The 12865-nt window shown below is 40.1% G+C and overlaps 1 protein-coding gene across 2 annotated transcripts; it reads right to left on the reverse strand.

The window, feature by feature from the left end:
- Window positions 1–6177: 6177 nt before the first annotated feature.
- MC5R (melanocortin 5 receptor) lies at window positions 6178–11524 on the reverse strand. 2 transcript variants are annotated; one of them, XM_051609154.1, is made up of 2 exons: window positions 11271–11524; window positions 6178–10353 (listed from the first exon to the last, which is right to left on the reverse strand). In XM_051609154.1, exon 2 carries the CDS (start codon window positions 10349–10351, stop codon window positions 9374–9376), a length of 978 nt encoding a protein of 325 aa, XP_051465114.1. In that variant the 5' UTR covers window positions 10352–10353; window positions 11271–11524; the 3' UTR covers window positions 6178–9373. The 2 variants fall into 2 exon arrangements, with proteins under 2 accessions (XP_051465114.1, XP_051465113.1); XM_051609153.1 differs by having other exon boundaries at window positions 6178–10433.
- Between the last annotated feature and the right edge of the window lie 1341 nt (window positions 11525–12865).

Consider the following 12865-nt stretch of genomic DNA (forward strand, 5'->3'; position numbering starts at 1 on the left):
CCTGGATCTTTGCTCTGGTTCTTCCCTGAGCATTAAACCTTTCATTATTCAGTCCAGTTATTTATTACCCTCTTTATAAATTCAGTGCACTTTTCTAACCAACATTTTCGATGAAAGGTCATATGAAATACACATGGTGTTCCTTGTATCACCTGACTTCCTCTCTCAAGGTCCACCAGAGCTAATGTTGTCATCTATTTACTCATTACACTGTGCAACAGGCCTTTGATCCCCCGATTGTCTGTATGCCAGGGCTGTCTCCAGTGAAGTAACTCTGGAATGGTTTTCCTCTTTTCCATTCCCTTCTAATTAATCTGGACATGTTTTCAATATCCCTCATTCTAAATACAGTTCCAGTGTATTGCTAAATATGCCGTGTCTCAGTTCAGTTATTAATGGCACATGGCTGGAGCAGCCAGGCATGTGGCCAACAGAACCAAAGAGCTGAACGAGGGCAGCTTGGAGCCTAAATCCACCTGTCACTTGTTTGTATCTGAAGTCCTTACACTTTCCAGTTTTCTGGAATCTGAGCACCTCTGCTTTGGGCAGCAGAGACACCAAGGACTACAGGCTGCACATCCCATCTTAAATATAAGTCTAGTCAAAATCAACCAAAAAGATGATTCCCCACTGGTTTCACCAGAGGAACTGTCAGACTTTCCCTAAGTGTAACTAAACCAGCAGGCTATATGCCAAATATTGTTTCTTTCTTTGCAGTTTTCCTTCAAAAATCCACTTCCAGATTAAAGTCGGCTGGGCCAATGACCCTTTCCATAGTGAAAACCTAAATATTTAGTAGATACACTGTGAGATGAAAGACCTGGACTTCATTCAAGGACTTGCCTCCCACCTCTTCATTTTCTATGCACTTTATGCAGGGACAGGAACTGCATGTCATTGGAACTCCACTTGAAATTCAAGTAATTAATATCTTTCTTCTGCCAGTTGAAAGCAGGTCTTTTAAAACACCTGCCTTTCAAACTATGATTACTAAGCAGTGCACTTAAGTCCAGGAGGGTTAAGTCAAAGTCTTAACCTACCTTTTCTAAGTGAGTTAAGCAGGCACCCTAGGAGCTGACTTTTCAGAGACTCCCAGTAAGAGCACTGGATCCTGGGAGCCCACTGTAGACAGCTGGCAGGTTCTCACTCTGATGAACATGAGAAATAAATGCATTTGTTGACACCGGTTTTCCACTATGTTTAAAATACTGATATTTTCCTTTCTAAAGAGGGAAGGAACTAGAGAACTACCACATCCTGAATTCCTACTGTGTATCTTTGTGGGGAGATGATGTCTCACACTTCAGTGGGATGGGATACAGTCATCCCTGGTGAGGGTCTTGCACACAGAATTTTGGTCAAGTTTCCAGTACTCACTAACTCCCTAAAACTGAATTTAGCACAAGTTCAACTACCAGGACATTTTTTAATACATCATAGCATGACAGTCGTCATGGCAGGAGAAGGCAATTCATTGTAATTCCTTGTGAGAATGAAGTGTGAACTTAACACAGATTTAGAATTCTTGCTCCCCCAAGTTCTACCACTTACCTGCCACTGTATGAGCAGAAAGCAGGAATCTCCCCCCTTCCCTTGGTATAGCCAGTGCTCTTTATGTCCTCTGGAAAAAAATAACTACTTTTGGTTTCAGTAATGTATCTCTGAGCTAAGGTCAATGCTGCAACTGCTACTAAGTATGTTGTCATAGATTTAAAATGAAGTTAAAGTACAGGAGTATGCTTCCCTTTGAAAAGAAGAATATCCTGGACAGATTCCCTTGACTTTAGAAAAGTACAAGGAACCTGTGAAGCAGAAGTAATTGTAAGGTTTATGTAAGGCTGCCTCAGCACAAAGAACTGCTGGGATACAGAAGTTCAGGGATTTTAGGTCTCAACTCAAAACCCATGTAAAGCTTTCCAGAAAGCTTTGCTCTGCTTTTCAGAGCAAAGAAATTACAAACAAAAGGCATGACACAAAGATGATAGGTATTCCTAGGGTCATTTTTGGAGGCTATATGAAATAGACATAAAGTTTCTGTGCAAGGTACAAAAGCCAATTAAAGGCTAATTTATGGGCAATAGCACTTACTCCTTGACAAAATTAACTGTGTCCTGTTAAAAACCAGCAAACTCAAGAGAAAAATTAATTCCATTTCCTCTGTGGGATTCTGTTTAGTTGCATTTAATTAGGTTGTTTATGCAATAGGGCATCAAAAAAGTTCATTTTGAGCCTTTGAAAATCATCTGGAGCCAACATACAAAGCTTATAGTTCTAATTCTCATCTTGCTTTAATCAGGTGTAGAACCAGCCTAATTGAAAGGAGAGGAGTGACGAATCACCATCTGGAGGTAACTGCACAAATAATATTCTTGCCACACTTCTCAAAGAAATTATGGGCTTCCAGGAGAAGTTTGTGTCTGAACAAGAGGTCACTGATCCTCAGCACCTAGAGCATGGCTGTGACACACTGCAAGGCCCTTCCAGCCTCCATGGTTGTGGGCAGGATTCCTTCCCATCAAAGACAGTGAGATGGAAGCTCTGTCCTTCAGCTGAGTTCTGCTACAGAGCTGGGACATGCCTGAGGCCTGTGCTTGGACCTGGAAATTCCTAAGCACAGTATCTTTGGCACATGTTTTACATGCTGAGATATGACTAAAGCCCTCACCATTGAAAAAGCTTAGCCTGCCCAGCATGGTGGTCAAATCACCATCCCTGAAGGTGTTCAAAAAATGTGTAGAAGTGGTGCTTAGGAATATGGTTTAGCTCTGGACTTGACAGAGTTAGGTTCATTGTTGGACTTGACGATCTTATAGGTCTTTTCCAACCAAAATTATTCTGTGAAAAGTAAGTTTATTTAGAAAGCTGAGGGTGTGTGTTCCTACAAGCATTGGCAGAGAGGGAATTCTTTTAGAGATCTTGAAATTTTCCAAATTACGGAGCATTCCATACTAAATGAAAATATGCTGTTACATGTTGCTAAAAAAATAATAGAGACCAATACATGTAGCATCATCTGGCACTGTGGAAATCTAACCCTTACCTGTATCTGGATTGTCATATGCTTACCTGGGTCAGAAAGGATACAGTGGATCTGGGTGGGGGGAGACGGGGAAGTAAGGACAACAAGGTATGAAAATACTAGTAGAGATTAAATAGGCTAGAATCCTTGGCTGGAAAAGATAAACTTACACTATTCTAGTAGGATAATGAACGACACAGGGAAAGTAAAGGAGGATCAGTTATTTCTCTTCTTTACAACAGAAGGACTCAGGGACTTCGAAAAAAACTTCCAAGCAGGTGTCTTATATGAGAAAAAAAATTAAAAATTCCACACAACATATATAAGCTGTGACATAACTGTCACAAAAGGTTGCAGCTTAATATAAAGAGATCCGAAAGTTATTAGAATGATTCTTGTAAGAAATATTCATTGAGAGCTATCAGTCACAAAGCTGCTGCCCAAGAAATCCCTTAACCCTTGCTTGCTGGAAGTTGTAAGGATATTCCAGAGGATTACCATGCACATGTTCAGACTTTGTATAATTTTCCTAAACAGGTGGCCTTTAATTTGATGGAGACCCTGCATTCTCAGTGCTCAGTACAGCCTGTCACATGTTCTTAGGGTTTTTTAGGCAAGCAGCTCAGGAAGAAATTGTTCTAGCCATAGTGTTTATGGACTATAAGAATTTGAATTTTAACAAATTTTGAGTGTGACAGGCACTAGGGGAAATTTTCTTCTGTTACACTGATGCATCATAATGTTCGAAAGCTCAGGACACAAAAAGAACTAGAGGTTTTTTCTACCTCAGATCTAGCCTGATGCTAGTTTTTTCACTGGTGAAGGAAACATGGGAGAAAAAAGCTGAAAATTGGAAGGTAGTGTATATACAAATGAGTGTATGACAAAGAGTAGAAAGATTGGAGGGAGGTTGTAGGGAGGAGGGTGTTGGCCTCTTCTCCCAAGTGAATAATGACAGGACCAGAGGAAATGGTATGAAGATGTGGTAGGGGAAGTTTATATTGGATATTAGGAAGAATTACTATACTGAAATATTGGTCAGGCACTGGAACAGCCTGCTCAAGGAGGTGGTGGAGTCACCATCCTTGGAAGTATTCAGGAAACGTGCAGATGAGGAACTTCAGGGCATGCTTTAGTAGCCAAGGTTGTAGTTTGTGTGTTGTGGGGGGGGTTGGAATTTTTGTGGGTTTATGGAGTTTTGTGGTTTGTTTTGGTTTTGGTTTGTTGTTTGTTCTGTGGGGTTTTTTTGTTATGGTTGGACTCAGTGATCTCAGAGGTCCTTTCCAACCATGACTATTCTGTGATTTCCATATGTATGTTTCCATAACTTATGCACTGGCTCTACCTAACAAGAAGGGCACTGTGCATGCAAACCAACACAGTCGAAAACTTGGGAGTGTCTATTGCAGTCCCTGAGTACAGCAATGGTCACTATCAGCCAGTCTTCTGTGCAAGAAGCTGACCATCAAGATAGGAAGGCTGTACTGTAAGAGAAACAGGAGAACCCCCAGGAAGGTTTTGGAGTCAAAACAGAGTCCCTTGAGATTTCAGAGAGCAGACTGTGTGAGTGTTGGTTGCTTTTCCACTGATGTGGGATTTCTGCCTTCCTAAAGTCTGTGTGTGCAGGAAATTCCTGTGGTTTCTGCACTTAGTTTGCACAGGATTCCTGAAAAACTGAAGTCCTGAGAAAGCCTCTTTTAGATGGTTTTCTAAGAGGAAAAGCCTAAGCAGTGGGAATGTGCAACACACTCTCAAAAGGGAATTGGACACTGGTTGCACAGAAGCTGCAGGCCTGTAGGTTGTGGAGCTGGAAGCAACCATCCCTGCCAGCCCAGCCCCAGAGGAGGTAGAACTCAGTAATTAGAGCCATTTGTGACAGACTTATACCCCTTTGGGAAACAGAATCATAATGCAGAGAATCATAAACCAACCTCTTTGCTCCATTCAGTTATGGCTGGTTTGTATTACAGGGTATGCTAAGGCTCTTGGAAAATGAGTATTTACAGGTACCTTATTGTGGCCTTGGCCTGGAGAAAAGATTCAGATCTTCCCAATGCTAGTATAGAAACATGCTGGTTATGGGACTATCTCGGCAATGCCATAATTTTCAAAAGCCAACCTTCTGCCTCAATCTATTAAAGCAAGCAAAACTTAGAGCAACATATTGAGTACTTCAGTGTGATCTGGAGACAGAGCAACATGCCTACCATCAACCACCCATTGCATTATTACAGTCTGAAGAATCCAGTCTTCTGCTTCACTTGATGGAATTCCAATGCAGCAAGAAGTGTTGGGTTGTTTTCTTTTAATATGCTCCCTACTCCTACTAATCTACTTTAAATGCAGATATAATTTACCAACTTTTGTGAGTTTTGTGAGTGACCCCACACACAACAGGACTGAGTTCAGAATAGTCTCTTATTAAAAACTTTAAAATAGTGATACACAAGTTAGAAGCAGTGAAGTGTTCAGTCATCGAAGCAGCAGTGGGCAATAGGAGCTGGTTTTGGAGCTCTAGGACTGAAATAGTGGGATTTGAACTTCTTTCCAATGACTGATATCAAATTGCAAATGACTGACAGTGTAAGAAACTGTAGTACCATTAGCTGTTGGGACACAGAGCAATGGCAGTCTGACAGCTAATTTTTTCATGACTGTCCTTTGACAGCAACTTTCATACTTACACAATGTTTGCTTGTCTCGGTCTATCAGGGTACTTTGTGTTTTCCTAGCTGTGGTAGAAATGAAAGTATGCTAAATGTTGCTTTTATTCCGTAGCTAAGCAGGAGAAACAAACAGATTAAAACATGTCATGGCCTCACAGAGACATGTATTTTATATGCATTCCTATAGTGTAAACAGCCTTTTTTTTTTTTTCCCCAGGAACTGTTCTAGCCTGTTCTTGAAAATGCACTCATTTCCCTCTTAAGCTATTTTAGTTCCCCAACTGTAAAGTTTATCATGAGGATGTGATGTTCACATCTAGAGGAACATAGGTATGAATGCAAATATATTGTATTAGTCTGTAATTCTTTCAGAATGTGTTTTTTAATGAGGTATCTGTTTAAACTGAGAAGTGAAAACTTGTAACGCAGTATTTCCTCTGTGAGTAATCTGTAAGGTTAGTGGGACACATTACAAAGAATAACCAACAATAGTGGGCTTTCCAGCAATCCGGTTTAATTGTTTCTTCATATGTGTGTGTTTATACATCAAATAAGCTTCAAAAAAAAAAAAAAAGAAAGAAAAAAAAATACCCAAAGCTATTACAGTTTTGGTTTCCTCTTTGTTGATTTACAATTATGTACAAGACTGTCTTATTTGCAATACCCAATGAAGATTAAATTATTTATTTACAATATCAGCTGGTGCCTTTCACTATGCAATTGAAGTGTCCCCTTTTAGCTGTTTACATTCATTGTAGCAAGAGCACACAGCTGCCATTTATAGGTGGAGTTAAGAGGTGGACTGAAACAAGGCTAGATCCTCACTACTGACCACAAACACACCTCTGAAATTCCATTTTCAGGCATAACAGAAGAAAGATTCCAGCACCTAGTGCACTGATATAACCATTATATTTTCAGTCAACATAATACATTGAGGATAACATTCCCACTAGTATCAGAGGGAGAAATGTGTGAGCTGGAGACAGTATATATTTTAAGTTACAGCAGACAAAAGGTATAATTCTGGTGCTAAAGAAGTACCTTACTTATCCTATCAAAGACCTCCAAAGCAAATGAAGACACAAAGTATGCTTCTAAATGTGTGGAGATCTTTTACAGTTGTTACACAAAAGATTAAGTTAAGAGAGCAAAATCCCCAGAATTGTAACATAATACACAAACTGTTTCATAGAACCACAGAGTAACTTGAATTGAAAAGGACCTTTGGAGATCATCTATTCCAAATCATTCAAAGCAGGACCAACTTCAAAGTTAGCGTCAGCTTTCAACTTAGAACAGATTGTTCAGGGCTGTGTCCTGAAGAAGTTCAAAATGTCTCCAGGGATGGAGATTGCACAACCACTGGGCACCTGTTTCCATGTTTGACCACCCTTATTGTAAAAAATTTTAACACCTGATCATGACTTCTACCTTGAATGTATAATCTAAGGTCAATCACTGAATCAATCACAGTCCTTCTATCAGTAGCAGTTTTAGAGCATCCCTAAACTAAATGTAATAAGAGTTACATTTCAGCTTGCAGGAAGAAGAAATTTACTTTTCCAAGCTTTTTCTGATGTCTAGTGAGTAGGGTACCACTGCTTGAAATATCTTCATAGCTTATATCTCAGTGTAAGATATGTACAGTCCATTGACAACAAGAAATCCATGCCACATTTGTACTTCTTTCATCTGTGATAAATCCAATATTTTGCACACTAAATGGCTGTTGCAGAACAGCATGTTTATGAGAGCATGACTAGATGCAAATTACTCACACAAAATGCGTGAGGGTTTCACCTTAGAATTCTCTCAATAAAGACAAAGATTGCTTGGGGAGCAAAATTAAGGACTCTATTATAACTACATGTACATGAGTTTTTGGAATTACTCATTTTCCATTGCCTGCTAGCTCTTTTGATCATCAGACTTGCTTTTTCTCTCCCACATTGAAAGATGCAAAGTAGAGCTTCCTCCAGTAAGAAAAGCTACTCCTAGCTGAAACACTTTTCTAATGTCTATATTGTCGTGACCTGGGTAAGGGCAACCCAGGGAGATTCAGATTGGACCTCCTTGCTTTCTAAACTCCTTCTCAGAGAGGAGTCTAGGTGTTGCTGCATCCAATATTAGTCTCAGAACTGGCCCTTTTAGGGAGAGTGATGAAAACATTACTGTCCAAGGAAATGCTCGACCATCAGATACCCCTTTGTCAGATCAAGGTGAAACAACACTCAAGGTCTGTATTTGAACATTAGCTTTAATTGGAACTATAGAAGAAATAACTCCTAAAAGCTGATACTTCAACTGTTTCATATGCTCAGGCTGCACAATCATAAAGGCTGATTATTTTCATCACAAAAGCCACAATACATATGTGTCCAAGCTCCAGAACCTGAGAAAAATTCAGTTAGGCCTTGTGTTACTCAGTGATTTAGGAAGGAAGAGAAGGAGAGAGAGAGACTGGGAGAAAAAAAGCTAGAGAAAGAGATGACAGAAAATCACCAGTCCTGGATCCAGCGTTGGGCCAGCCACCGGGGGAGGGCTGGTGTCAGTGAAGCTCGCAAAGCCCACCATCACAGCTCCTCCTGTTATAGGCATGTTTCACTTAGGCAATTGTTCAGCAACGATGAGCAAGCGTGGTTGAGACATATCACAACTGAGCAACTGGAGTGGAACCTCCATCCCCTCTGTTCCTTCATCATTATCTCTATCTTCATTACCTCTATAGCTTTGTCCATATGCAGGCCATTAATTCCATAGATGTCAGCCAGTCCTTTTTTTTGTTCCAGAGCTTACAATGATGCTTCAATACCACTTCCTGCAATAGGTCCTGAGGGCTGGTCCTTCACATATATAAAGGCAGCCACTCACCTACTCTTCCCTTCTCCACAAAACATTACATGATTATCTAGAGGCCATGTACTCTTTGTTTCCCTGGTCCTGGTAAATGAAGTAAACAGACAAACTGGAATCAGCTCAGTCTTCATATTCAGCCTTAAAATCCACCTCTGAAACATCTTATCCCACAATGAAAAGAACACTTACAGTCAGATATTACGAAGTACTATGTCCAGCCTGGAAAACCTTGTGGTAACACTGTCCTCTTACATAATACATATTTTATAACAGTAACAGTCATGACTGGAATTCAGTACTGCTGATATGTGCATCTATATTGGTCATAACTGTTGAGCAAGGTATGTCCACCCTGATAATTGCAGCTACTTCTCTCATTTTATGTCTTCAGAGGAAAACAGCAAAAAAACCTGTTAATTCTGGGCATAAACACAAGCCTTACTGTATCTACAGAGACAAAGAATACCAAGAGAAACACACACTGAGAGGCTGACGGGCTGATTGCATGGCAGGTCACGCTGCATTTAACAGAAAGAAAAATAAGGCTTTCCCTGTATAATCCTCTTATAAGATCCAGTCTTCAGTAGGGCAAATGAGATTCAAAATATATTTTCTCCTTGTAATACAGATGCACTGAGTAGCTCGTACCACCAATGTGACAGAGGTGCAGGGAGGGACAGTTAAAATCACATTTTAAAATTGGTTTCTGATTGCCACAGAAATCATGACAGCTGAGTGGAGAAAGATGTTCCATAGGCATTTCAGCAGAATTACAAGATGTGGCATGATGTTGCATTTCAATTCTCTTCCCTGTTTTGGGTTTGTTTTCTTAATACTTGTTTGCAAAGCCACAGACCGTTCTCAGGCTATAGCAACAAATTATCTCTTTGAAGGTCTTCCTCATTTCCTGGCTACGAAAGGCATAGATCAAGGGATCAATCACTGAGTTGCACATAATGAGAATGAGGTACATGTTGAAGTGAGACATGAAGCAAACACAGTAGAGGTTTTGGGGGCAGGAGATCATCAGGATGAGATGGAGGAAGAATGGAGCCCAGCAAACAATGAAGATACCAAGAAGCATAGTCAGAGTGATGGCTCCTTTCATGCTGGTTCTTTGACGGACAGAGTTGTACCCAGGCAAAGCAGCTATTTTCTTCACGTGAGTACGAGCCAGGAGGAACATATGGATGTACAGGGAGATCATGAGGAACAACATGGTAAAAAACATAGTGATTAGACAAATGATCACGTAAGTTGATTCATAATAAAGAATGAAGATAATGCCACAGCCTGTGCAAAAGGTCCAGATGCATGCAATAATAAGCCCTGATCTTTTCACTGTCATGATGTTGTGATAACGCAGGGCATAGAAGATAGTAATATACCTGTCCACAGCTATAGCCAGCAAGCTGCACATGGAAGCTACCACAGATATGCAGATCATTGAATCAAAGACATTGTCTATATGACGGACAAAGGCATCTTCCATAATTAGGTGCCTATTGTTTATTAAGTATATCGTTATTGTCTCCCAAGCGTTAGACACACTAACCAGCATGTCAGCCACTGCTAAACTGCAAACAAAAAAATACATGGGTGAATGCAAGTTCTTGTTCTTAACTATTGCACATATAACTAAGATATTTTCAAGGAGGCTTACAATGCCCAGAGTTAGGAACACTTCAGCTGCAATGACCACTTGCTCACATGGTGATGACTTGCTCTTGACAGTAGGCACGGTAAAGTTGCTGCCAAAGGCACTCAGGTTTAGTTCAGAAACATACAGTTGAGAGGACGTGTTCATTTCTGGAAGAAAACACGTTCTGTTCTTTCTGAGGGACTTGCCAAGGAGTGCAGCAAATGCATTTTCCAAAAGGCAAAAGACCCTGCCAAAATAAATATACCGTGACGAGAACAGGCAGAAGTTGACAAAACAAGTATCACCCTTTTCTGTTTAATTTGGCTTGTATACATACTGCCTTTTTCACACCATGTTCCTCTACTGACTCTAAATTAACCTCCAGTTGGCTCAGAGTTTTTCTACTCATCCTTACTGGGAAATTAAAACCACAAACTAATGAAGAGATTCGTGTGCTCTTCAGTCAGTTTTGTTTATTCTATTTGCTTGCCTAAACGGGAGCACAATGTCCTGGAAATTCTACTGAACACAAAACAACAAACAGTGTTCAGAGTCTCAATTCTCAGAGCCCAGAAATGCAGGAGAATACAGTATTAGGTTCAGCAGAATCTCCTCACTTGAATACAATATATAGAAGTTTGAATTATTACCACAATTAAGAACTGAACATTTTCAGTTAAATATTTAAATACTTTCCTGACCTTTGCACTTCTAACATTTGCATGACTTGTGTTATAAACAGCTGATCTGTGCAATTCTAACATGCTCACTTAAGATAAAAGTATTAACCCCCTAACCAAGGCAAATCCATACATCTCGGGGTAGACTAAGGTTACAGGATCAGTATGGGTGGAATCCTGTCATAGAAATTACTTTTGTATTCTAGACCATGGGTATTTTATTCAATGCTCTTTTGGTAATAAGAACATTCTGGGCAATTTGTAAGCCATCGGATTCTTTATATGGAGAACACTTAAAGTTGGATGTCAGTGACTTGTTGCAAATAAAATTCAAAGCTTATCAATCTAAATAATTTCCAGTTTTAAAAAATAACTTTTTGTTTGTAATCAAGAATTAACTGTACCTATTTAACAGAGTTGCTCCTTCAGCTGCTCTTTCTCTTCGTCACCTGCAACCTTTCCTCCAGAAAACGGAAGTTTCAGGCCCCCTCCTCACCCGACACCTGGGGACTCCTTGGTGGGGATGAACAACAAAAATAGAGGAAAAGGACAGAGTAAATCCATAGAGTCAAAGCTGGCAACGTATAAATTGCTTACTGTGCAACTGCCTTCTTATAGACTCCAAGTAATAATGACTTCAGTACTCAAACGGTGGCTCCTCCTCCCCTTCTTTGCCCCTCTGAAGTCTCTTCCCGGATTTTTTTAGCTGAGGCTTGGGTTTTTACCACCATCTAGTGGCCTTCTCTTGTCTTTCTAAGTGAACAGCGATTCTGATCCAAACTCCATGATGAGCTTTTTAAAAGTATTAACAGGGAAATGCAATAGGCATGCTCCTTTCCAAAAATACTACTTTTTTGTGTTTCTTTTCTCTGCTATTGCTAATACTGACCATAAATTCATTTCACTACAATACTCTGAAAGAGCTGAGAGTAGAAGAGTTTCATTGAAGTGGGATATTTCCTACTTTTATAAGCATTTGTCTTCTATTCACAGTTATAATTGTGCAAGAATAAGAACCACAGTGTTACAAAACTGGAGAATGTACAGTCAAGTCTGTCACACCACTAACAGAAGGTATAACTTGGGTAATTTGTGTGTGAAAACAGAAGAAATAAACAGTTGTGTTCTGGTGCCCTTGCTAGAACAGAGATTTTGATGCAGATGTGGAAGCAGTACACAGCACACCATCCTGGGAGCCAGGGCTTCCTGAGACAGATGTGAGTTCCCCCACGTTCCACAGGGTCTAAAAGCTGGGAAACTCAGTGCTCTGTACAGCAATGGGTGAAGTCCTCCTGTAGGTCCAGCAGTCAGGCAGGCCATTCTCCTTCTGGGCCTTACCCAAAAAGTGGCAAAATCAGGGGTCTTCACTTCAGCAAATGTGTTCTTCTGTGCACAGACAGGGACACCAGGCACACACACCTTCCTGACACTACCAAGTGCACTTTATGTTACCCACTAACCAGCCTGTCAAACACCGTACAGGCTTCTAAGTTACCATGAGATAAAAAGTCCCAGTTTCTCCAAATCACTATATTTCCTCAAATAAAGGTGTTGCATTTTGTCATGGTATATATTATATATCATCTTCAAATGCTTATTTTTAACAGAAGTCTTTTTTCTTGAAGAATCGCCAACAACAAACACAAACTTTACTGTTAAATCCTGTGCCATTTTTGTGTTTTCAGTGTTCAGCTAGAGTTTATTGTTATAATACAGCTAAATTATATTCCACAAGAGATTCCTCTATTGTTACTGCTAGCTTCTCTCTAGGGACGTTTGAAGACAAATAGTCTCTGTACCAAAGGAGACGGTGAGAATTATTTTTAATTATTTGAGCAAAATGGCTCCTCTAGCATTATGCAGCTATAGTCTGGAGATGAATTTTGCATGGCCCTTCTCCCCACTACAGGAAAGATAACTTAGATTATCACTAAACAGATGTAGCAAACTACGCTCAATGTAGCTGTTAGATGTAAGCAGATAATGCCAACTAGAGAGC

Source organism: Apus apus, chromosome 2, assembly GCF_020740795.1.
Source record: "Apus apus isolate bApuApu2 chromosome 2, bApuApu2.pri.cur, whole genome shotgun sequence".
In the NCBI taxonomy this organism is placed as follows: Eukaryota; Metazoa; Chordata; class Aves; order Apodiformes; family Apodidae; genus Apus; species Apus apus.

Bases quoted from the DNA above. Each gene is read 5' to 3' on its own strand.
- MC5R (XM_051609154.1), bottom strand. From the start codon at position 10,351: ATGAACACGTCCTCTCAACTGTATGTTTCTGAACTAAACCTGAGTGCC.